At 36.7% G+C, this 26,392-nt stretch overlaps 1 protein-coding gene across 6 annotated transcripts in view; it reads left to right on the forward strand.

Moving 5' to 3' along the window:
* The window catches only part of LOC104153258 (contactin-3), a 251,764-nt gene that overhangs the window by 193,104 nt on the left and 32,268 nt on the right, over positions 1-26,392 (forward strand). For all 6 annotated transcript variants that reach the window (XM_068960388.1, XM_068960387.1, XM_068960391.1 and 3 more), the window contains 6 exons: positions 10,947-11,150; positions 11,529-11,631; positions 12,662-12,846; positions 22,034-22,170; positions 24,490-24,619; positions 25,888-26,038. In XM_068960388.1, the coding sequence (XP_068816489.1) occupies positions 10,947-11,150; positions 11,529-11,631; positions 12,662-12,846; positions 22,034-22,170; positions 24,490-24,619; positions 25,888-26,038 (910 nt within the window). The remainder of the gene's footprint in view (positions 1-10,946; positions 11,151-11,528; positions 11,632-12,661; positions 12,847-22,033; positions 22,171-24,489; positions 24,620-25,887; positions 26,039-26,392) is intronic.

Genomic DNA, 26,392 nt, shown 5'->3' on the forward strand with positions numbered 1-26,392 from the left:
ACCAAATGGATTTGAGAATTGTTACCAAAATTATTTTAAATTCTCAGATGTGTTTGAGAATTAGAAGATTAACCATTAAAGTTTTCAAGAGAGATGGAACAAAGTGGAAATGTCCATCCTCTTCTTTCTCTCTTCAGTAAGATAAGCCTATGTCATAGTGCTGTTTATATCTGGCACAATGGCATGCAAGTCAGTAAGTCGTTGCTAAGATATTAATTAGACTGATTCAACAGAGCCCATAAGAGAGCAAGAGAAGTAATCTATTAGGCGTAACTGAAAGAGAAAGCAGTGTGATAACCAAGAGCAATTTTGAAATATGTGTAAAATTGGTGCAAAGAGCAAGCAATGACTGTTCTCTCTATCTAGCAAGAACAGAACAGGAAGTGACTGTGGACTTCCACTGCAGCAAGGGACCCCTAGCAACCTAAGTTAGATACGAGGACCAGAATGGCTAAAATTATTAAGTGGAAGTGATTGCCTGAGGAGTTGGCAGACTTTGAAACTGGAATTTTTTTTTAAGAACAAGTTCGACGATTATCTGTCAGGAATGGTTTGGGTACAGCAGATCTGGCCGTAGGGCTCTGAGGCACTTCAGCCCTTTCCAGACCTGTGATCTCTAGTTTTGTGATTTTGAATTTGTTCTGCTGAGTAAACAAATTCTGTACTACAGTAACTTTAAGAACTTTCTCAAATACATTGTCTTCTGTTCCACTTTGATAACAAAAACAATGTTTTAGTGTCAGGCATGTAAGATGCAAGAAAGAAACAAAGCACATTGCAGGTTTTCTCTTAAAGAGGCAAAGAAAATGAGTGCCTTCATGTGCTGAATTTGGTATCCCTTTCAGCACTAACCACCTCTTTTGTAGGTATCTGTGGGTACTTTCAATGAAAGCCTTTTGAGTTTTGCCATCTCTCACAATTTATAAGGTCTTGCTATCTTGATGGGAACTTGCAATTACCTTTACGTTCCTTGTAAGGAGCTTTCAAGGAGACTTGAATAAGTTGTGATTATTCTTCCATATGCAACACTCCAGTTGCAGTACAAACAGATCTTCACCTCAGAAGAAATAACCAATTCACAGTTTGGAAAAAAGAAGTTGCTTCTCTTTACTTCTACGATTTGACTTCTCTTCCCCCCCCACCCCCCCCACCCCCTTTGGTTATCTTAGCCATCAATTCATATAAATAGTATGAGTATTCCCTTTCGGTGGGGAGTGACTTATTCACACAGTTAAGGGTACTTTTGTACTTTTCAGCTTCAGTCCCATAAAGGTATAGACATCTACTGTTTAAACCCATAATGAGACTCCATTTAACTTTGTATATGTTAGCTCATATGTTAAGCTCATATATCGGCTTGTTTTCTGTGATTGCTGTTAGTATATGGGGGGAGGAAGAAGATGCTCACAGTCAGTACTTCCAGCTGAGGGTTCATAGATCAGTTTTATATTACTGTGGTTAAACATGAGCTCTATCACAAACTATTCCAATTTTTTCTTGAGTTAACAGCATTTTCCCATTTTTGCATTCTCTGTTTCAGCAGATTTGTTTGAGATTTACTGAATGGGAGATTCAGTGAATGATTTGCCTGTTGTGTGAAGATTTCCCCCCTCTTTCTCTGTGTTATTTTTCTAGCTGAAGAAGGATGTATGTGTAATTCAGTGATTATTACTGATTTGGGATTTCAAATTAAAATTGAAAGAAAATATTTCACTAATTCAAATAATTACAATTGAGCAGTTTATGGGGGTTTTTTGTTTGTTTTTTTGATAATTAAGATGCTCTTCGGTCATGAGTAATCATTGTTCTACAGATGTGTGACCATATTTCTTTATATAACTTTAATTCTGTTACAGGGAACATGCTAAAATACGCTATTTTTCACAAAACAGCAAGTCTTCTCCCCCACCTACTTGAGAGGTAAAATGACATCTAAAATTGGTTTATATAGGTTTATTCCTACCTTTTCCAATTGTTATTGTTGTTAAACTCCACTTAAGTCTCCAGGGCTATTTTGACCTTTTACTATCTTTGTTATGTTTTTAGAGGAGAGACAACATACCAGTCATCTCAAACATACAAAATTTAATATTAGACATGTATTTAAAATGCAGCTAGTTAAAAAGGCTAGACATATGGCGATCTAAAAATGATTTTTTTTTCTGCTATTGATTTTGTTCCAAAAATCAAGTATTTCCTGTCCTTCAGGAGAGGAGAGAACAACGAGGCATAGCCCTCTTACTTGATTTGTAGAGATGAAGATTAGCTTTATGGTTATCTACACTTTTCAAGGAATTCAGATTTGCCTGAATTACTGTGTTGGTGTGTATACCCACCATTATCTTGTTGCTGTATGGAATATGACCATAACCAAGAAAAATCTGGGTAAATGCCAAGAATGTTATGGAGCCAACAACCTATTTGCTTTCATGTGCTAGTGTGATGTCCTGCTTGCCTCATAATTACAGTTAGCCTTGTGTGATATGAATGTGCCCGTTTCATATGGGAACGGGCAATATGGCAAGGCATTTCTACGTGAAAAAGCAGCAAGAAGAAAGATGGAGAATGTTCTCCATCTTACTGTCATGCCCTGATAAATGCAGTCCTAAATGATAAATGAGAGCATATTTGAAAGATAGTGATCAATCTAGCTTATAGATTATTATTTTAAAGCTGTGGCACGCTGGTTTGAAATGATATGAGATCACTGTGAAAATAGATCACAATTTATTGCTCGCTGGTTGGTATGACAAATCATCCAGTGAATAATGTCATGTCTGTTGCAAATTAGTATTTAGACTTGCAGATTGTTGCTCATGTCTCTGTATTGCCATTTGGAGGCCTGTAAGTTCCAACAAGACTGCTTCACGAATAACACAGCATAGAAAATCTCTCGTATGCCAGAAATATTTTGATGCTTTTATTTTTTACACAACTCTTGAATACCAACATGCCATTTTTCAGGGAAGTGTAATTTGAGTTAATAGAACTCATTTGGCTTTGTAAACGTTTCATACGCTTAAAACAAAGAAAAGCACACTGACAGAAACCCGGACTATAGTGTCTTTTCTGTTGCCTATCTCTGTGTTTTCAGTTAGGTGCAAAGTGGCCTGATGTCTGCACATCTACTTTTTGCTTTTGTTGCAGATTGTGGATGATATTCATGTGGGCATGAACAATAAATCCTACTTGGAATAGGCACATTATGAGGTTTTCACACATAAATGCATTCTAAGGAGAATAGTAAGTTGAATACTGTTAAGCAATGGCCTTACAGATTGTTCCGTAGTGTTCTTGAGCTGTTTGTTCTGAGTCTGCCAAGGAGAAATGATGTTTTTATTTAAAAATATATTTTGAGATAGTCCTGCTGGTGTCATCATCATCGTCTGCACAAATTTCAGCTGACAATTTGAAATCAAATGATGCCCTAGAGACATTTATGTTCGTCCGTATAAGAGACAATAATACCTGTTCCCAACTGGAATTTACAGCGATTTCTGTCTGTCAAAGCGTTGTTCTCCCCACCAGTAACAAATCAATATCTACAAAGAGAAATGATTCCTCAGACTAACTCTGTGTTCTTCCATATACATATATATAATATATAAAAATAAAATGCCCTTTTTTGATAAGTCTGTGTTCCAAGTTGAAGTAAAGCTGATTAAAAATTAGTTTATCTTTATTCATGTATTTTTCCAACATGTGTAGCTACTACCTACTAGGTGCTTTTTAAGCTAGTTTGGAGTTCTATATCCAGCCTAAGGAACTTGAAAGAAATGATGTGTGATTCAAGTTTGGGAGAGGGTAAACTAGATGAGAAACGTATCACTCTAGATTCTTTACAGAATGCTTTTTCTCCATATTTCATTATGTACATTAATGACGGTGAACACTGTCATTGGTCCGCTGTTCCTTTAGTAAGTCTTAGTTTGGAAGATGTATATGAAGGATAGTTTCAGGGCCCGGTAAGACAAGTGGTCAATAAAGCCTAAAGCCTGGGAACACCTACAGTCAGTGTTATTAACTCCTGTAAATTTTGCACTACATCTTCTTGAATACCCCTAGCAAAATGATGATGGTAATACTTTAGCTTTTTATCATTTTGCTCTTAAAGAGAGGTTCTAGCCTGCGGTCATTAAGTGTGTGTGTGTGTGTATACTTGTACACATATATGTATAGAGAGAGCATACCCCAAGTATTCAGATCAGAATGAATGAAAGCAATGTTGTTGAAATCTCAGTATTTTAGAGCTGGATTGTTTTTGGAGGAGTGGGGGGAAGGAGATATGTCAGAAACCAGTCTGTGCAATGAGAGGTACAATTTCACCTAACACCTGAGGAAGAGTTTTGGATAAGTTTGGATCTGCTGGCTTCAGTACACCTGGTGTCCACTAAAGACTCACTAGAAGAGTTTGTAGTGGCACATGTAATGTAGGCAGCTGTGGGAGAGTAGAGGAGGTTTTTGAGACTAATGCTGCACAAGTTTCGTCAATGCAATGTATATAGGCTCTCCAGAAGATCAGAAAGGACTATGGCATGTCCGCTTTGTTGTCTGATACATGCTCTCGCTAGCCTTCTTTACTGACTCATTCAGTTTATTTAGGTTCAGGAATATGAGATAAGAGTCTTGTAGTGAGAGGCTGTGCGTGAATTCTTTTGTGTTAGGATATTTGTAGGAAGAAGGAAGAGAAAGAGAGGAAGATAAATCAGGAAGAACCAAATTACAAGAAAAAAGGAAATTAGGGTGAAACCTTTTCTCTTAGCTAGTTCTGAGTGTTTCAGATATCCCTTGGGAAAGCGAGGATAAAATTGAAGAAAACAACTGCTTTTGACCCTTTTCTCTACTAAGATTCCTATGCCACTACATTTTTAGTTTGTCCTATTTTATTTTTTCCCCTGACTCTTATATTCTCTACTAAAACATTCCAGGTTTTCCTTGGGAATCTGATGATCGCTCAGGAAGAGGCAGGAGGGGAATGGCTGTAGTCCTTAGTCATTGCTGATCATTACACTAATAACAAGAAGACAGACTGTAATTTTCACGTTTTTCCTAGGGGCTTTGCCAAGTACCACCTTCTAAATGAGTGCAAGACTGCGAAATGAAGTTTGCCACCTATTAAATACCTATTAAATACGAATTTTCAAGGAAATGGACTAAAATGCTTAGGTAGTTTCCGTTAGTTTATCCCACGTTTAACGTTCCGAAGAACTCAGATGTGTTTTAGTTGAGCGATAAGCCAAACTATTGTCTTTTTAACCTCAAAATTATTAGAGGCAGGAAGCAATTTAAAATACTTTCAACCATTGAAAAAGCACAACGAAGTTGTTAAAAAATGCTCTGAGCAATTAGATGTAAAGTTCTAGGGAGGTGATTAAGAGAGCAATTTGTCATTTGAAATGGATATGGCTAATGGGTATGTGCTTAAATACTGCTTCCTAAAGCAGTTTCTTACTTTTGTGCTTACTTTTAGAATAAGAACGATTTGATCAGGGACAGTACATTTTGAATGACATTGCTAGTCTGAAACAATTAGTTCGAAAGTGTGATAAAGAGAAACTAATCCATCATCCTTCACAGCTACAGGGTAAATGAAATTGGGTTCTCATTCACCACTGGAACCCGAACTGAAAGCATTTTGTTAGACTTTCTCATTAGCATCTGGGTTTCCTTCAGAGCAGGAAGGAACATTTAACCTGCCAGTTAAGGAGCACTTTTATATTACAAGGTCATGTTCAGTTTGAAACTAACACTAGCTAAGGATCAAATCCCATGAGTGTCAGAAGAAGAAAAAAAACAGCAGGCAACACCAAATTGTTGGGCTACTCTCCCAACGGTTATGCTGTTTGGAAATGAATTTTTGTGGTATTATACAAATAATGCTATCACTCTTGAAGACCTCTGTTTCAGAGGGATGAGTTTAGAACTATTTGATTTTTTTTAACTGCAATTGTCTGCTTTTCTTTTCATGCTTTTTGGAAATTTTAGAAAATCTTTTTGTAGGGTATAGAGAAACTCCTTTAGTGGAGTTCTGTTGCTTGCAGTAGCCATGCAAAGTTAACCAACTGATTTCTGAAATTACTGGTGGGCCACTTTACAGTTATGGATAGGCAGTACGGGGACCAGTGGAAAGAAGGAAAGAATATAAGTAATGCTGCAACTAGATTGAAAGAATCGCTTTTTTTTTTTTTTTTTTTTTTTTTTAAACATCACATTAGCTCATTTCAAAATCAGGAAAAAAGTGGGCTCTTACCAAATTAAATTTTAAAATGCAAATTAGATGTTAGCTTGAAGTAGCATGCTTGCAGTTTCAGCTAGAACATTTCAACATTCTTATTAAATGTGTAGATTAAAACTGCAAGATATTATATAGGTTTCTCACACTACTCCCATTGTTTTGGGTTATTGCATACACAGAAGTTGCATGCCTGATTACCTGCACAGCATGCTGAAAATTGATCTTTTGTATTTTATCTACAAAATAATTCACCTTTTATGCCGGAAAGATTAATGAGATATATTAGTTTCAAATGAGAATGTTTCCCATTATACTCTGGAATGAGTTTCTCGGAACGTATTCTTCTGTTTTGTGTTTGGATTCATCAGCTTCCCATCATGCAATTTCAGTTTCATGTGAGCCAAAAATACGTTTCATTAACCAGAACAAGAGTTATTTTGAAGAGCTTGGGGAGAATTTCAGAAACACTTCTAAGTCACTAATTTCCCCTCTCCCCCCAGTGTGGTGAAGGATACGGCTATTATAAACCTTTACTCTTTTATCTCACTTTATTCCTTATGTGTACCTTTCAAAGCATCTTACGGAGGTTTACTTTGTAATGGCCATATCCTTTAGACATAGGAAATCATTAACAAAAAGTAGACAGCCTCCAGTTTATAGATACACTGTTGTCTGAAATGTAACTGCAGCTTATTTAAACTTCTAAATATTTCTGCATTACTAACGGTATAACTACTTGCATGCAAACGATTTGGGATGCTCCTCAGAAACATACAGTCCTCGTTTTTATTTCCAGCAGTAACATACTTGGGTTAATTTTCCAATTTGTGGGCATTCTATGCGCTCAGGAATATACCCTAAAACCCAGAAGTGACATACAATTTGTTTTCAGTGAAATTCTGGAGAGATTTTTTTCATTATCAGAACTGTCATTTTTGAAAATCGCCTCTAAATGCGTTCCTCTGTTCAGTTCATACATATGTTAGGCGATCTAGTATTGGAGTACGTAAACACATTGTCTTCGACTTACACTGCGTAAGATTTTTATTTGTAAAACAATCTTTAATGTCTACTAAAAACCGAAGAGAAAAATGCAGTTTACTTTACGATAGAAAAACTGTCACTGCTTATTTTGGCTTAAATCCAGTAGCCAAGAATAGCCTTCCAGTTGACTGCATTGGCATGCTGAAGGAATGATGGAATACTGAAGGAAAGTAGGAATTCCTTAAACTAGCATAGTCAGCTGAGGATCAGTCAGTGTCAGAGCTGGCCTTTATGTTTTGGACTTGCATTGCAAAAGTACTCATATTTTCTTCATTCCAATGAGTTAAGTAAAGTAGCTAGGATTTGTCCTAACAATTGTTAAGTTAGCCCACTGCAATCCAAAATCAAATTTCTTTGGGGGGTTATTTATGTAAACACCCTCTTCCCTGGTTGAAATCCAATGAGTTTTGAAAATAGGAAGTTTGAATCTGTTTCAGAAAGATATTAAAGAGAAAATATATAACATAATTAAAAGCACCTCCCCTCCCCCAGAGTACCTACGTGGCTAAGGAGCTTAAAGCCTAATTTCAAAATTCAATTAAAAGCCACTAAAAGTGTGAGTCTTAGACCCCTATGTTGCTGTAGGAACCTTAGATTTTCATTATATAAGAAGTTAAGGTAAGTTTGTCGGTGGTGGTGGGGTTTTTTTTGTTTGTTTTTTCAAGGCTCATAGGCAGCAGAAAATGACTGTAGCAGGCCGGAAAGGTAGATTTAAATTGTTGACTCTTGTAAGTCTTTATTTTACAAGTTTGAAAACGATATGCAATTTTTATGACCTCTTTTTCACTGAACACTTATGTGTACAAAGTGCCTAGTACCGTGTAAGCATGATCCTCGATTGTGGTAGGTAGACTGCACAGTAAATAATGAGTAATACAAAATAAAGAGTAGAAGCCAATCAAGATGTCGTAAACAAATAAAAATTGAGTAATAACTATAATTTCCGATACTTTACCCATCTCTGGACTCCAAATACAGAAAAAATGCATTGGAAAGCGAAGGATTAGATCTCTGAGGAAGGCCAGTAGAGACGTATTACTGTCATTTATAACAGAAAATCAACTGAAAACTTGTAATTGACAGAAAGGGAGGGAGTTTATGTCCCTTGAGGTGCAGTAAAATCAGCAGCAGGAAAATGATGTAAACATAATAAATCATAGAACAAGTTGTTTAATATGAATTTTCCTGGAAAATAAGAATACAGTTTTGTAAGGTACAATAAATATAAAATGAGATATTGGCTGTGGGGCACTGGGAAAGAAGCACCAGGATCCATTTTTAAGACAATCAATGAAAATGTATGTCGGAGAGGAAATTAAGTTTCCAGGCTTGTTTATTCATAGACTATCCATGGATCTGATTAAACCAGAATGTATTTTACTTGACTTTCGTAGTCATAATGGCTGGTCTTAATGAATTTACCCTTGACTTAAGGCAATGTAATGGGAATGAAATCAAACTGCTTATTTCCCTACTGGGTATCCAGATTGGTCCATTGTGTTGAATGTCCCCCTTTCCCCTCCCCCCCCCCGCCCCTTTCATTTCTGTTTTTGAGGGGAATAAAATACTTTTTGAGTTAACAGGTAGCTCAATGAGTACCAGAACTAATAAAGCCCGTTTTCCCACAGTTTTGCCTCTTGTGTCTGTTTGGCTTTGATGTAGAGCTCAAAACCTAAATCTGTGTGGGGTTGGGGGGCGGGGGGTTCTCCTTACTGTCACTGAATTGATACCTAGTTTGACCTAGTTTGTGCTACGGTTTTTCCCTCAGTCTTGTGACTATTCTCTTTCTGCAGCCGCGTTATAGAAAGATAATTATTTGGTTTTCCACTCTTTCCCATTTAGCAAGATCCATCCGATCTATGCTCTTGAAGAGGATGTAATCCCCTTCCAATTATGTCTGTGTACCACTTTTATGAGTGAAGTGGCTGCCTGACCAGTTCCAGAACATAGCCAGCACCTCGCGCTGCCCCCTCTCAGCCCCGAGGACTGCTTACTCGCTACGCCCCTCAGTTCAACAGCAAACGAGTGACATCTGCCTCTTAGTATTTTTATTGTAAGATGGGTGAATAGCTAGCTGCACAGAACAGTTTTACATTGGCTGTGCAGCTGTGGCTTACTTACAAGACTATGTTGTGGCACTTTGAAAAGTCTTACTGAACTTAAGCTATATCCCATCTCTAGTTTTTCTTCCCACTGTATAGCTACTCTGTCAAGACTAAGATTAGTTGTAATTTTCTTCTCTTGACAAATCCATGTTGGCTTTCCTTAAGCTTAATACTCATCTCATGTCACATAGGAAGAAACTTAGACAAAGCTGCTCCTCCACCTGAAGAAGTTTCTGCTACAAGCCCAGTTGGATAGCTGGCTGTCTGCTTTCAACAGCAAACACTTCCTGATGTAACTCTTGAGAATAATCTAGAGAATCTTAGTTGTTCATACACTGTATCTGAAAAGTTATGTTAATGGAAGGAGTGTAAATACTGATGGCAGAAAATTAATGCAATTATGAAAGGCCATTTCCTTTTGATGTCCTTTTTATATTAATCGGTCTGTAAATATTTTAGTAATTTCACTTATTGAATGTTTTTTCATCTTCGTAGTCTTACCTTTTGTTAAATTGTCCTGTTGGCTTAGTTGTTTTCCTAGGTGCATATTCATACTCAATGCTGAGGGTTATGTTAATTGCCCACGCTTCATTTCACGGCTGCATCCGCCTCTGTGCACTTTCAAATTAAACCTGTGCAAAAAGGGACGATCTTCGTTTTGTAAGGGCACTGCAAACGCTACAAGATATTTTAACATCAAGACAGGTCAATCAAACTATAGTTGTCCCTAATTAGCACTTGCAGAATCTGTTACGTTTTTATAAACTTTCAGGCGAGTGGCACTTAAGTGAAAAATTATTTCTACCCTGGAAAACCATTAAAAATTGATTTCCGTTCTGTTTCTGTAGGATGCCAGTGAGAGATAGGAACATCACCTCTCAGAGGAAGTGGCTTTTGTTGAATAAAATTGACCTCAGAGTTCAATTTTCTCTACAAGTGATGATCGACAAAACCAAATTATACTGTAATTTCTGCCAAATCTGTTTACCATTTCAAAAATAATTTTCCTTTAAAAGGACCATAAAGAATAGTTTTGAGAATTGTTTTGGCATTTCATGCAAAAAGATCTAAATTTTATATGAAAGTGTGATTTTGCTGTGTGCTCCCTTTGCCAGGTGTTGCTCTTCCTTTGGCGTTCTTTTTACTTGCACGGAACTCTGCCACTTCTAGCCATTAAAAATCTAGCTCTCGTAAAGTAGATTCTGAATGAGGAATGTTTCCATTCTAAGAAAATCTGATCTCATTTTTGCTGTCTGCTTCATCTTTCCATGCATACTATTTCTGTAAAAAAAAAAAAAAAAAAAAATCAAATAGATCAAGAAAGTTGTGTAAAACATTTTGATTTCATTTCACTTTTTCCCTCTAATGGAGGAGGTACAGCTTTGGTGTGAAGATGTTTTGCCTTCTTTTGTTTTTGTTTCATTCCCAAAACCTTTTTATTCTCCCCCTCACCCCCACCTTCTGTCATGGGCTGTCCAGTCCTGTTTGTTGCCACTGATCTTTGAAAAAGAAAACCTGAAAACCCTCACCAAATTCCCTTGCTTCTTTTTTAATACAATTAGAATTGTCATTTGCTTGGATCTTCAACGAATATCCATCATTTGTACAAGAGGACAGTCGGCGATTTGTGTCTCAAGAGACTGGTCACCTCTACATAGCCAAAGTTGAACCATCAGATGTAGGAAATTACACCTGTGTTGTAACCAGCACTGTGACAAATAGCAAAGTTCTTGGTTCACCAACTCCTCTAGTGCTCCGCAGAGATGGTATGACTTCTTTTTATCCTGTGAATAAGTAAAACTACTAGTTACTGTTAGTAACAGTATTTGCATCTAGTGTCTAGTGAACGTATTTCTCTCTTAAAGTGCAAGCTTTTATGCCTTCTCAGAACAGTGGTTGCTTATAAGAAAATAAACTGTTTTGTGTTACATACTCCTTTGCTTATAAGAAAATAAACTGTTTTGTGTTACATACTCCTTTTCCTTTTGTAGGTCTGACAACGATTTAACGGGTCCCTATGCTTGTTTTTCCAAAGACAGTGCAAAAATAGTCAACTTGACTTTGAATTGAATGTGATGTCAATGCCAAAGAGAGAAAGATGGCTTTAAAAATGAAAAATGACTTTTTTCAATTTTGTCACCTAGGTGTGATGGGAGAATACGAACCGAAAATAGAAGTTCAGTTTCCTGAGACACTTCCTGCAGCTAAAGGTTCAACTGTGAAGCTAGAATGCTTTGCACTAGGAAAGTAAGTTCTCTTCACTGGTACTGCAGAGCTAAGCATGCCAGGGTTCATCTACGCAACGGATGCGGAGTTCTGACAGTCTTTTCAGTGTTGCTTTCTAAAGCCCATGTTTTGGCTGTCACCAAAATATGCCTTGGTAATAACCAAGTAATAGTGGTAAGAGGGCAAACGGTCTTGGAGTCATTTTTATTCTGATTTAAAATTAAAACGTGCGTGTTGGCAACGCAAGAGTTTAAATTTAATTTCAAATTGCATTAAATAAGATTAATGCAATTTTGGAAATGTATTCTGACCTAGCTCCACTTTCTCTGTGTACAGTGCACTTTTTTTGAAGTCAGTGAAAATTTTGTCTAAATTTTAATGTTAACTCTACGTGATGCTTTCATAATATTGTTCTTCTTTTGTATCTGAAATAAAGATAAGAATACATTCCTCTTCTGAATGACATTCCATGCAAAATTGATCTCTCTTGTGCTTCACAAATGGTCTGAGAATGCCTTTATGTTTCTGTAAATGTATTTACTAGCCACTTTGTGGTTTATTTGCAGACAGCTTTGTCAGGTACTCAAAATTTTAAGTGCCAGATTGATAACTTAACCATATGCTATTGCTTCTGTTCCCTAGCTAGGTGAGTGAAAGTTTTAAAATCAGACAATGAATGGCTGTTCAAGGATGGAAATTTCAAAAGACTTTGCTTGATTCTCCGTCCATTGAAGACAGTGGTAAATCTCACCTGTCTAGAGGGGAGGCCAGTGCTGATTTACAGAAATTTTGCGGTCTCTGGACAGTCACACAGATATTCATGAAATTTTGATACCATAAGTAATAGTATATGAAGCAGAATCTATTTATATGCAAATCAGTTACTCTACTATATCACTCTCTGTAATACAGAGTATGTATGCCACTTTCATTACAAGCTTTTAGTCACTTCAGGTGTTATTGTGTATTACTTTAGGTACCTAATTTTGACAATTGAGTACTTTAAGCAAAGTATTTTAGTAGTAGCGAAGTCCCATTATTTTCTTTTTAGCCCTGTGCCTCAGATTAACTGGAGAAGAACCGATGGTGTGCCGTTTCCAAGTAAAATAAAGCTAAGGAAATCCAATGGCATGATCGAAATTCCTAATTTCCAGCAGGAGGATGCAGGACTATATGAATGTATTACTGAAAACTCAAGAGGAAAAAATATTGCAAGAGGCCGTCTCACTTATTATGGTAGGAAACATTCTCTCTCTCTCTCTCTCTCTCTCTCTCTCTCTCTCTCCCCCTCCCTCCCTCCCTTACCCATGAAATTAACCACCTAGGGTACCTTCTGGGTGTACAGTTTCTGCAATGCCAATCAAACATTTGGTCTTAAAAATCGTGGCATTATAACTGTTTGCAGAGAAAGAGGAGAACTTCTGTTTCAGGATTTTGTGTCATGCTTTAAGAAATATTGATGAGATTTTTCTCCTGAGAAACATCCATGTTCAAAAGGGTTGCTAAGAGTAGCGTGGAAAGTGCTTACTTGTCTATGATGCCCAGAATTTTTTTTAACGCTTTATTAGTGCACAGATGAAATCTTAGGTTTCTAGTCAGTTAGATTGGTTTGGGGGTTATAATGTCACATTTGCAGGAAATGCAAATTTCATTTGGCTTTTGGAAAAGATTATCCATAGACATTGTGAATCCTTTTCCTTTCAAAATGGCCAGTTCTTTTCAAAAATGAGTAAATAAATGAGAGAATATAATCCAACGTAGGAAGTGAAGAAATGCGAAGTTTTGATAGCTGGAGAACGACAAGAGTCTCTTACGTATTTAAGGCTGTGGAGTGATTTGAATATGAGCGAAGCATATTGGTGGTCTTTTAAAGCTGCAGTGATTTGCAGCAAAGCAGTAATTGGCAATTTTTGTTAAAGCCAAATCTCAGCAAATAAGATTTTCTTTAGGTAAATGGTGATTTAAAGAGTGTGATAGTCGGTGCCATGAAATGTCTTTTTACGTAGGAATATTTGAGCAAAGATTTTTATAAAGTTGTATAAAAAAAGGAGAGAGCATTGCTGTTGTGCAACTTCTGCAAATATTCTTTCCATGTATTCTTTATCAGAAGTTATTGTTTATTAGAATATGCAAGATCCTGCACTGTAGGTTTTAGTCAGTGCAGATTTTAATTTAAGCAATCACAGATTTTATAAATAAGAAGGAAAAAATATATCCCCCTCCCCCGGCAAATTAAGTTGCACTAAATTTTCTAAGTGTGAGTTGTGATTAGGACCATTTTGATAAATACTGTGGATAACATTGGGCAAAAGAGCTAAGATGCTTCATCTGCCAACGTCATCTGTCATTTTAAACTTGGCAGTATGCTATAAAGTGGCTTTTATTAGCAGCTTGAAAAGTCTTAGGTAAGTTGTGGTTTGTACATCGATTTGGCTCACTGCCCCTTCTCCAGGTTTACATCAGCAACTCTGCTGACTTGTAAGATACATCAATTTACACTTCACGCAAAATAGAGTTGATTTTATGCATTGATTCTTAAAATGTAATTATGACAGCGAGTAATCTGGAGATACTTGACCAGCTTCCCAAGTTTTGCTTTGGTCATTAAAGGGCACAGAACTGAAGTAAAGGATGTTACTGACCAAACAAATCAAGTATTGAGTTGAAGTTTTGTGACAAGTAAATCCTGATTTGCCACTGATCACTGTGAATATTCTCATTTACAAATCCGGAAAGGGATTTGAATCTTCAGATAGTTAGTATTCCAATAGAAACATCTATCCGTATTAGATACGTCCCTGATAAGATGTTTAGACTAAAGAGAGTAACGAAACCTGTAATGGCAGTAATGGTACTCCAACTGTTTTATTTCATTTGTTCTGCTTAATGAAACCCATTTTGCAGAATTAAGTAGGTTTAAGTAATCTTGTTTATGTTGTTACTTGCTTTGTTGCTATAAATAGAATACCAATAGATCTCTGTTCAGGATAGGGTAATTTTAAACCTTCTTGATAATTTGAAGGATTTTCATTCTGCTTGTAGATTGATAATGTTCTATAACTGAAGAGATTATGTTCCGATGACTTGCTACTGCATCTGATATCAAAACTCAGAAATCTGTCCAGCAAAGATTTATAACCATATATCAGTCAGTGTTCCAATAAAAGATTCATATATATGCACTTGTAAGGAGATTGTTCTGGAAGTAGAGGAGGATTTGGGGGGAAATTAATGCAATATATTGAAGACTTAGAACAAAAATCATCCATCTGCGGGAGAGTACCAGCTCTGGTAAAGACTGCTCAAGTCCGGGTGGTAACATTAGTGAAAGTTGACTGATGTTAAAACATTTTATTGGTAGAAGTGTAAGATGTGTCTGGTATTCACAAATAGAGAAATACAATCATCAGAAATGGAGAAATGCCTTTTTATTTCAACAGTGGCCAAATTCTTTTCCTCTCATCAGATCAAAGTACATTTCTGGCTTACCCAAAAAGAGTGAAAGAAGAATTGGAGATAACATTTTCCATGTTGTCTTGGTGAAACAGTGAGAAAAATCAGTCTCTTTAGAAAAAAACAGTTCTAATAGACAAAAATCTTCTGTTTGACTAAAAATAGTTTTTACTTTGTTTGCAGATTTTAAAGTTTATTTTGTAAATGAGATAGAAACCTCGGATGAAACCAAAGCTTGAGACATTTCCTAGCGCTGTTGTAAAAGAAAATACTTTTATTCTCCTGATTCATTTTGTGTGCAATTCTGAAACTGCATTTTTCAGCACATACTTAAAAATACATATATATAGTTCTATTTACCATATCTCCTCTTCTTCCAAGAGTGAGTTACAGTCCTGAATCCATAAGGCACTTGACTATGGGCTCAACTTGAATCATGTCCATAATCATCATCTCAAGAAAGCTTATAATATATGTTTGGTTTAGAAGTTCTGTGCACAGCAGTAACTCCATGTATTAAAAAAAAATGCATCTGTTATTTCTAATTCCATTATGAATTTTAACTATTACTCTCAGCACATAGTTGAAGCTGATAATTAGATATTCTAAAACAAATATGCTGTGTTCTTTCATAATATTTCTAAGGGAATATTAATTTTCCCTTTTTTCTTCTGAAGGATTACATCACGAAAAGCCCAACATCGAATGTACAGTTTATTGTCCTCTCTGCAGTTCCAGTATTTGTTTAATGCCAATTTTCTCCGCACTGGAGTTCAGAATGCACTAAAAATAGTACAAGATTATCTAGCTTTGATTTAATCTAAAACCTGAATATATAAATAATTTACCTTCACTTTGGTAGTATATTCATTTGTCATCACTGTTGCGCGTTTTCATAAAGAAATAATAGAAGAAGAGAGATTCCATAAAGACTTTTTGGGGCATTGAAAAATGAGGGGAGATGAAGCAGTGACATTTTTGTAGTTTAAGATGGGAGTTAAATAGCAGCTAACATGGTAGAGATATATAAAGCAATTAATTTAAAGTATAATTGAAGAAAGTTTACTCTTAATTAACACATGCTGATTAAATGGAACTAATGCTTGACAGTTCTGAGGTCAAAAATTTAACCGGGACTAAAAATTCTGCTGCTTTCCTTTCCCTCAGTGATTCTGGTCTGTAACAGCAATGGAGTACTGTCAAGCTGACCAGCGCGTTGATAGTCAAAGTCAGCCGGCAAAGTCAGTTGCTTGTAACTTGCTTGTAACAGCAGCCGTTTTTGTTCACTTAGGTCTAAGTCATGTGGGAATATAAGGGAGCAGACTTTCTCTTCTGTGAAAATACAACCCCCCAGTAATGAACAGATGTTATGCGAATTTTTCTGTGTATAAATTACTAATGTTTAGGTGACAATATATCATTAAAATTGTACTGAAATCACATTACTTGTGAATGTGGAACAGCCTCACTGTTTACAGCTTTCGTCTGATAACCTGACTCTGTCTTATTCATGGAAATATCTTCAAATCATTAATTACAGAATGTAAGTACGTAAAGAAATATCAAGGAATTGCTGAGTTTGATCAACTTGAAATTTAATCATCGATGCTGTCCAATAATTTAATTGCCTTACTACTGAGACAGGATTCATCTTTTTTGTGTGCTAAAGCTTTTCCCAATGATATGAAAATTACTTGTTGCATTGAGAGCATTTTTATTCTTGTATGCAAGACAGATAACGGAATTTTCAGTCACTTTTGAAATTAAGTTATCAGATGCTTCCTTAGGCCAGCTTCTTTTATCAGAAAACATTATTTAATGCTTTACCCACGTGGCTTGGATTTGTCAGAAAAAATTGGCTCATCGCTCCTCAGGCAGTCTCATCAAAAATAGACTCATCTCATCAGTATGAAAGTCATAGTCAAACTTTCAGGGAGAGACTACCTAGAAAAATGAGGATGATATTTTCTGTTTTCACGAAACTTTGTGAGTTCCCAGTTTGCTTCATAGCTGCTTTCTGTTTAAACTACGATAGCTTCCTTTTTCCTCTGATTTATTGCCCAACTGCTGAGCTGTTGGAAGGTATTTTCAAAAGAGGTTTCCAGCGCAGCTTTCAGAGTGTAAGTTTCAAAGTAAAGATATGCATATAGGCAGGCTACATCTTTTGTGAGATCCCCAATTAAGGACTTTACAGAAGAGTTTCCTGTAGTCTTCTGCCTCCGAGCAGTAGGCGTGGCCGACCTCAGTGCTCTTTGGCAGAGCACAGCTTCTGGACAAGAGCCACTGTTATGGAGCTCTGCCGTTCCTTTATGCTCTTCCTGTGGTTTACGGAACAAAAAGGAGGTTTTTTTTATTGGAGTTTCATACTCCCAGGGAAATCAGATGTAAAAATTCCTGTTGATGTGTGCTGTACGTGCTGAGGAGGCTGCAAGGTACTCTGCAAATCATTTAGAAATTAACCCTCAACAGAGCTTCTGAAAAATGACAGCTTTTTCAGCTACTGCTTCCAACAGCTTCCTCAGGGTCACTCATTGCAATTAGTCTTCACTCACACCAAACCCCGGAAAAAAGAGGTTCTTAAGAATTTTTTTTTCTCAGAGATGGTCCTTTCTCCCCTTATAGACTAAGAGGGTTCCACAAGATGTAAGAAAGTAACTGTTGGTTTCTTTAGGGAGACCTACTTGGCTTATTAGCTGTAAGAAAAAGGTGATCATAGTCACCAAAAAAAGATGACTGAGTCTTTTTGTTGGGAGAAAATCTGTAAATTACATAGTTGTGTTGCTTTTTGCCTATAGGGCTGTGAGTGTTATAAGGAATATATTAATAACGACTGAAGCAAAATACAAGCTGGTGCTTTCACAAGTGACTGTGAGGCTGAAGGCTAACTTTTTTTAGAATATCAGCTACCTAGTGGTGTGTTGTCCTAAGGGAACCTCATATGAATCTTTCATGAAGATTGTACAGCAGGTTCCTGAGAATCAGTAATATTATCACACAATATAGATTCGTATCATGGTCTTGATCCCTGGGCTACAAGCTCCATTAAAATTAACTTTCAGCTTCGTAATTTACAGGACACTGTTTAATCTGAATGAAAACGTTGCCTGTTTACCTGTTCCTTGACTAAGGAGGAAAGTATGGTGTCCTCTCAGGAAGATCTCTGCTATACGCTCAAGCCAGTGCAGTAGTTCAGTAAAATAATGAGGCTGTATAATGAGTCATCGCAGTCTTCCTTTAGGAGCGCAGATGAGATGGTGTTGTTGCCCTCCTGAATGAAACTAGATGTTCTAAACAGGTGAAATGTCTTGCCTAACAGCAACTAGAACTCAAGAAGAAAGAAGTTGTATGTTCAGAATCATTTAGGTATAGCCTGACAGAGCTCCATTGAGAGGACAATGTTGAGCTTAGAAAAAATCCTGCTCATCTTTTGAGACGATATGTAAACCTACATGGCCTTCTGTTTGCGCTTTTCTCAGCTGGTGCAGTGTAAACTTCTTTACTTTTACCAAGATAGTATTCCATGGAATAGTCCCAGATGGACTTGTCCCAGTTTAACAGCGTTTCAGTTTTGAAGTGGTTAGTTGCATTACTCTTCCCTAAAGAATTTGTAATGCTTTGCTCAGCCATTTATTAAGACTTTTAGATGTGGAGGTTGAAAAAGATACTGTCTTTTCTGCCGATTCCTTGGTGAGTAATTTGAAAAGAAAAACATTTTCCCTGAAGAGAATCACTAAAGACACATCAACATTCTTTGCAAATGATTAAGAACCCATGAATATCACACCGTATTACTTTGGAAGCACGGTTCTGTACATTTCTACTTTGAGGGTTGGTCTTGCTCCCACACTTTCAGAAAAAATCCAGTTTATTCTATCTGACTTGGAAAATCCCCCTATGGAAACTGTCTGACTTGGAGAGTCTTAAAAAGAAAATTTACAGTGCAGACGATGCTTTTCTTTCTGGTAGAATTGAATAGATATTGAACTTGAAAACAGACTGCGTTTAGCCTAGTTTTAAATGGAGATATTCAGCAGATGTGAAATATTGCCCATATATGGATCCATCTATAATTAAAGGACTGTTGCTTGTTACATAAATATTTAGCAAACACACTATTATTCCTGCACTATTATACCAAGTGCCAGAAGCATGCTAACATGTAGCCTTGAGCTTTCATCCCCTTGACACGTGTGAGACAAATACTCTGAATGGCAATGTGGGATAAAGCAATTGCTCTTTCTGAAATTCCAGTATAGTAGTGTTAGCTTCCAAGATTTAACCAAAATTAACAACAAAAGAGTACATTTGTCTGACGCAAAGATTAAGTTATCCTGTCTTTTAGGATGAACAGAGAGTACAAAACATGTAATTCCCCAAATCAGTGAAAAGCGTTAACCCTTGTGGTACAAGAGACATGCAAGACAAAAGAAATAACTGAAAGTTTCACTGTCTGCAAAGGCTGATGGAATTCCATAGCATCTTAAATTAATATCTCAAAAAACCCAATGCAGTTGATTCTTCTGTGGAGAAGTTAATTCTGATAATTTATACATAATTATGTACATATATAGCATTAATCCTTGTTATCGTAAAAGTACATTATGTAATGTGATCTTATCATGGCATTGCAGCACATAGAAGGAGAGAGAATTTCTATGCTAGAGAAGATTGAATCTTGTTTTAACAAAATTAATACCAACCCCCATCCAAATGTTGGTCTGATGTTCTTGTGCCTGCGGTACTGGAAAAGTTTCAGGTCTTAGCTGCACTGCAGACTTCCCTTGTGTCCATAGGCAAGTCATTGATTTCTCTGGTCTGAATTAATTGCTGGTATGACACCACTGCAGTCGGAAGTTCAGTAGGAACTTATCTGACCTTCTGTGCTTCCAACACTCATCTATAAAATAATGATCTTTCTTGCATCGCCAGGGTTTTTTTTTTTTTACATATATATTTTAAGTATTTTGATATGAAAGCATTATGACCTCCCTTTAAGCAAATAAAGGATAATATTTTGAAGATCCTTTCCGCTTTAGAAGCTAGCACTTTCTTTTTATGAGCCAAAGTCTTGTTGAAAGAAAAACTTTCTACTAAACATACATCGACACGGCATGGTCTGCGTTTTATATACAGCATTAATTTTTTGGTACTGAAACGGGAACAAAAGCGACAGCATAGACCTTAGTATAATCTCCACAGATTATCCAGAAACTAAGATGAACAGTTGGCAATTGATGTACTGCGCACCAGTCTGCAACGTTATCAATATTAACAGCACCAGAAATAGCAACTACAAAGCATGCCTAAAGATACAGCTTCACTTGGTGTAGATTAACTGTAGAGTAAAGACACATGCAGGACATGAATTTTTGGCCCCTAGATCTAGGGCCTAAACGAGAAGCTTCACAGTTTTTTCCCTTTTGAGATATAAAAAACGGTGTTGTAAAATAGATCGTATATATTAACAAATGCCTGGTATGTATTATATATCCAGTGCTTTAACCATCTCATAACTTTTTTTCATTTTTGGATATTTCAGCATTGTCTGACTGCACATTGTAGCATTTTTTTCCTGAATGTTTGTCTAAATCCTCATGGCCTGCCCATCATTATTTTATGCTAATGAGGGTAGTGACAACGTTTTCTGCAAGGCTGTGTTAACAAAGTAGTGGCGGCTGAGTTTGTGTTTTTCATGTTAGATGCTCAGAAGAAAACGTGGAATTTTTTTGAAAGTGCAGCTGTCAAGCAGGAAGGTGGAACGTATTTAGATATTAAAGGTAAAACAAGCACTTCAGCTTTATCACAGAGATCCAGGTTCTAGTGCTAAATCTACCCTCTACCCTTAAGCAGTCGCTTTAAGATTAACCACACAAACACACAGTGCAAATATAAATGTTGCTAGTTTAGAAAGTTTAATTCTAGTAACTTTTCATTTTACAGAAAAAATTTCTAATTTAGGAAAACATATTAGGTGATGAAACTGAGTCCGGAAAATTTCTTTACCCCTAGCTGTATTAGAGCAACCAGGTCTCATTCTACCTTTTGTCTCTTTTCTTCATGGGCAGTGTCCAGAATTTGTCGTCTTCGGGAGAAATAGCATTTATTGAGATTATGAAGTTTATAGCAATTTGAATAAATTCAAAGAAAGTTCACACTAATTTGCTATAAAACTATGTGGTGCTGTTTTGTGAAACAGTGCTACAGACAAACTGTTGTAGCCTTTCATACAGTGGTGTTTATTTGCCAAGTGACTTTTTTTACTCAAAGAAATCTAGAGCAGATATTTTTAAATGTATTTTACAAATTTTAACTGTATTTTAGGAAATTCTGAAGGATAAAAGGTATTAATACAGCATTTTCATTTAAGAACTGGTTATTTTTATGGACTTCGTTAAGGCCTTATTTTGGTCTGCATCACCCAAAGGCTGTACTCTGACTAATTTTCTCAGAATCAGTCTCAGATATGCAAGTATTCATCCAGTTAAGTACTGACTAGCATTAAAAAAAAATTCACATGATATTTAGAACTAAGACTGGCGTATCACTAGGGTTTTTTGGGGTTTTTTTTTGGGGGGGGGAGTTTTTTAGGACTTAAAGTATACTTGAGTATTAGTTTGATGATTTAACTACATCAATTATTTAATTCCGATGTTACAGCTAACTTTTTTATCTTACGCTTACACCAATTTCAAAGTTGTATTGTTTAATCGTTAGTGATTTTAGTATTGGTTTCACTCATTCAGCCTCAGTGATCTGTAATCTCAATTTTCTTTTGTTTTACTTCTTGTAATAAAAGTATATAAGAGGGACAGTGAGTAATTTCTTTCGTTAGGTGACTTGGACCAAAACCAGTGAGGCTCTCTGCTTGTATAGACCGGTCTACATAGACGACTAATCAGTCTTTTGCACATTAGCCCTTTGATTTTCATATGGAACAATAACTTGTTGTTGATATATATTTCGTATGTAGCAAAACCTTACTGGGTCCAGATTATAAAAGATATTGAAGCTGCTGTAGAGGACACCTTATACTGGGATTGCAAAGCCAGTGGGAAGCCCAAACCATCATATAGGTGGCTGAAGAATGGAGACCAGCTCTCAGTAGAGGTAACGTTCTTTTCTGAAAAACAAGATGATATGTAAAGCTACATGTACTTCATATAACCACAAGGATGCGCAAAAGTCTGTATAAGTAGTCCGGAGAAATCTTTGAAATTTTTTGTTTGTATGTGTATTTTGTCAAGAGCATCCAAACGGAAACTTTTGACAGGCTGCGGTACTACAAACACAAAGACAAATTATGCTTTACAAAAACATACTGGCTAAAGGGAGATTTAAAAGCATTGATAAAACCATAAAATTAAGTACATAGGGAAAGAATGGAGAAAGAAGTTAATGGAATTAATAAAGCTACACGTTAAGAAGCATAAATGAACGGTAGAGAACTTAAAGGATTTTCTTATACTGGCCACTCATATTGTGTTAAAGGTAATAAGAAAACATTTTTAAACTTCTTGAGGAAAAAGAAAAAGAATCCTAAAAAGTCATAGGTCACTATTGTTTGATGCGAAAAATGCAAAGTAAACAGCAATGTAACATACATATCTGCTTTAATGCTGTATTTGTAGGTATTTGATTTGATAATGTTGACATAATGGAAAGTAATACTTTGGTGACAGGGAAAAGAGGTTGTACTTAGAAGGTGAGATGCTTGGTCTTGCAGATCAGTAACTCAGAAAAGTATCTGATACCTTTATCAACTTTAGTTCTCATTGCTGCGTTGAGGAAACTGCCTAATTGAAATTATCAGATATATAAACCTGGGAGCACTAGCAAAAGCAGGAAGACATTTTACCTTTTGTCCACACTAATAAGACTACTTGAACATTATGCTCAGGGTTGGCACCCACTGTTGAAGAAGAAAGAGAAGATGCTCAACTGAATTCAGTGGGTGGCTATGAAGAATGCTCTAAGCACTGAAAAATAATTCCTACCATTCAGAATATTATAGTTATATGCTCACTAAAAGGGATCATAGTATTTTGTGGACAGGTTAAGTGAGGGAGTACCACATATCATCTCAATGATTCAATGATGTTGTTATTGTATTATACAAAGTCTCTGAGATGATACGCTTTTGTACTTCAGTAAACACAAAAATACTTTCTCTCATTTGGTCTCCCTGAATGCCGTTCTCCACTCCAGAGCGTTGATGTCCAGCCTTTTGCCGTGATGTAAGGGTATAAGCACGACTTACACTGTAAACCCAAAAGGGTTATAAACTGTAGAATTAACTCTTTGAAAGCCAGGGCTGAGGAGACAGCAGAAGAGTCCTCTGGGGCTGTATCATGATCCATAGTCCTCGGCTCCTCTGTCACGATGTCCTCTCTTCATGCTGGGCCTCCTCCGCAAAAATCTCCTGTTGGGGTTATTCTGCTTAGCTCCTCTTCTCCACAAATGAATCTTTTGTACGGAAGAATAAGAATAATAGCTCGTGATGCTAGAAATAGGATCAAGACATGGAGTTTCAGGCTTGTTCATCTTTGGGACTATTTTGTCCCTTGCCTAACTGACTGGGCACCATGCAATTAACTGGGAAGGGGCCTGTCAAGGAAGGAGCTGAGTTGAGCTGCCAGAGTCACCCTTCAGTGCGGGCCAACTGTAAGGAGAAAAAAGTAGGAAAAAAGGCAAAGAGTGAGTACTGCATCCAGATCATTCGTTAGTCACTTCTGCTCCAAAGGATACATTTGAGACAATGATTTGCTCTTTTGTTCAGTATCATTTCTCTGGTTTTCCCCAACAGAGAAGCTCTTTTGTTTCTGTCACTGATTCCTGTTGTCTTCCATCATCAGTTCCTACTACTCCGTCCTTGAAATTAGTCACTTCTTATCCTAATTCATGTCGTTTTCCAAGAGGATGCCAAGGTGAAAAGAACCCTGTATTTCAATAGCTTTGTCACCTATCAGACACTTAAAACACGTGTCTTCCATTTAATGTCTGTCAGAATTTATTCAGCATAGTATTACAGAGGACTCATTAACAAGTGGCACGTGTAAAATCTCTAAATAGTATGAAATGCCAGTGCCAGCTGTGTGTTTTGGATACTCTGGTCTATCGTGAGGAGCTTGGTATGGTTTTTTTCCACATTTTGGGGGAAAGGCAAAGGTATTTTGGATTATAAATGTTGATAAAGTTGGCCAAGTTCAAAGAAGTTGATTCCACAAACTGTCTTGCCAAGTCTCATAATTTTACCAGTGCTGCCGTATCATAATATGACCATGTCACTTACTTTAGAACCTGTGTCATAATTATGTTGTCATATGTACCCCATTTACTGTATTTATGTGTCATATTTATCTTTCTTACTTATTTTAAATTCTCCACAGGAAATATATCATCAATAAAGATATTTTTCTTAATATTCAGGGAAGGATCCAAATTGAAAATGGTGCACTTACAATATCAAATCTAAATCTGACAGATTCTGGCACGTACCAGTGCATAGCTGAAAATAAACATGGTGTCATCTATTCAAGTGCAGAGCTCAGGGTTGTAGGTAAGATCACTTTTCCTTTCTACTGAAACACAAACCTCACTTTCCCCCTCCATCACATACCTCTCCCTAGTATTACAGCTTGCAATTTTTAACTCATTCAGATGCTGTCACTAAAATAAACATTTTTGTCAGCCTGATATTATTTTATCTGCAGGGCCAAAGAGTTCACTCACCTGATTCCAGAGGATCTGCAGTCCAGTCATTCATTACTTTAAAACAGAATGCAGATAAATTATTAATTAGGGGAAGAGCAGAGACAAGGGCTTGGACACAGGCTTGAAGATTAAAACTTAATCTTATGATCTGGAAGCAACACTGGCTCATCACATCAGTCAGTTGCACTGATCTGCATCATGATTCCAGCATTTCTAAGAGAGCAAAGTCATTTAAAAGCGATAGCATGCTCTTGTGTGCAGCCTTTCTTGATCGAGGGGACAAGGGATCGTCAGTCAGTCATTCAAATGATGTGTATTTGAGTCTAAAATAAATGACAACCGTTTATTTGAGGGAAACACTGAACGTGCATAGTGTCAGTGCATTCAGATGCTTGTGCGCTTCCTCCCTCCAATATAGAAAGACAGATTTCACAGCTAAGCCTGTAGGAACAGTGTGTTTTGGGGGCATAAATTATTTCCTTTATATTGTTAAGGTTGCAAGTCAATCGGCAGACTATTCCCTTAGCCTTGGTCAGCTAAAATATTCAATTTCTTTTCAAAGTTCAGGGTTAGCATAGAGAGAAGTCACATGCCTTTATTTAATTGTTAGCGAATACAAACTATACCCATACAGAATGAGCTGCTTTGTAGTTCTTTGTCATCTAACATACCTGGTCTGACTTTGTATTCTGATACAAAATTAAAAAGCCAGCAGTTCCCTGAGTTTTAAGTAGAGTTCTGGTGTTGACTCCCCTCACTGGACTTAGGCAAGTCATGTAAGCTCAACTTCAGCAAAGCTTAATGTTAGGCATGTGTTTAAGCTCACTGGATTCAGTGAGCTTGGGTTCAGACGAAGTCATCTTTTCTTACCTTATGTACATGCTTCATTTGGTAACATACTTTGCAAATTTGGGGGCTTTACATTTGTACCTGTGTTCCTCAAATATAAGATGGAGAAATGCATAGTTGTCCAACAGAAGAGCTGATTAACTGATCAGTTCATGTTTTTAATTATGTTTGGAAGCTGAGAAGTGTCATGTAAGTGCTAAATAGTAGTATCATTAATAAAATTCAAGGTGCTTTATTTCACTGTTAGTATCCCCTCTGTTTTAGCTTCTGCTCCAGATTTTTCCAAGAATCCAATGAAGAAAATGATTCAGGTTCAAATAGGCAGCACAGTTAATTTTGAATGCAATCCAAAAGCTTCCCCTAAGGCTAGATGTGTGTGGAAGAAGGGAGGTGAGCAGCTCCAAGAAAACGAAAGGTATCAAGTCTATATTTCTTTGTTTTAAACTTACAAAAAGCTTGTTTACACTTTGGTTTTCTTCTTTGGGAAAAGCTTATGTAATAGTGCCACCTGTAGATCCAAACAGTTCTAAAGTTAAATACATATTTGTAAAAGTTGAATTGTTCTAAAGTTTTTTGATTGGTTGGTTTTCTAATCGCCATTGTATCGTAGTACAAGAGAGCACACATATATAGCTTTCTTTAAGGTCAAGGGCCGTCTTTAATTTTCAGTTTAATGGAGCGTTTGGTCTGATGTAAAAAGAACCAGGTACTGATAGGAAGCCTGGAATGGCAAAACCTATAAAACAGTGCAAAATGCCTTCAACAGAAT

The sequence above is a fragment of the Struthio camelus genome, chromosome 14 (assembly GCF_040807025.1).
Source record: "Struthio camelus isolate bStrCam1 chromosome 14, bStrCam1.hap1, whole genome shotgun sequence".
NCBI lineage: Eukaryota > Metazoa > Chordata > Aves > Struthioniformes > Struthionidae > Struthio > Struthio camelus.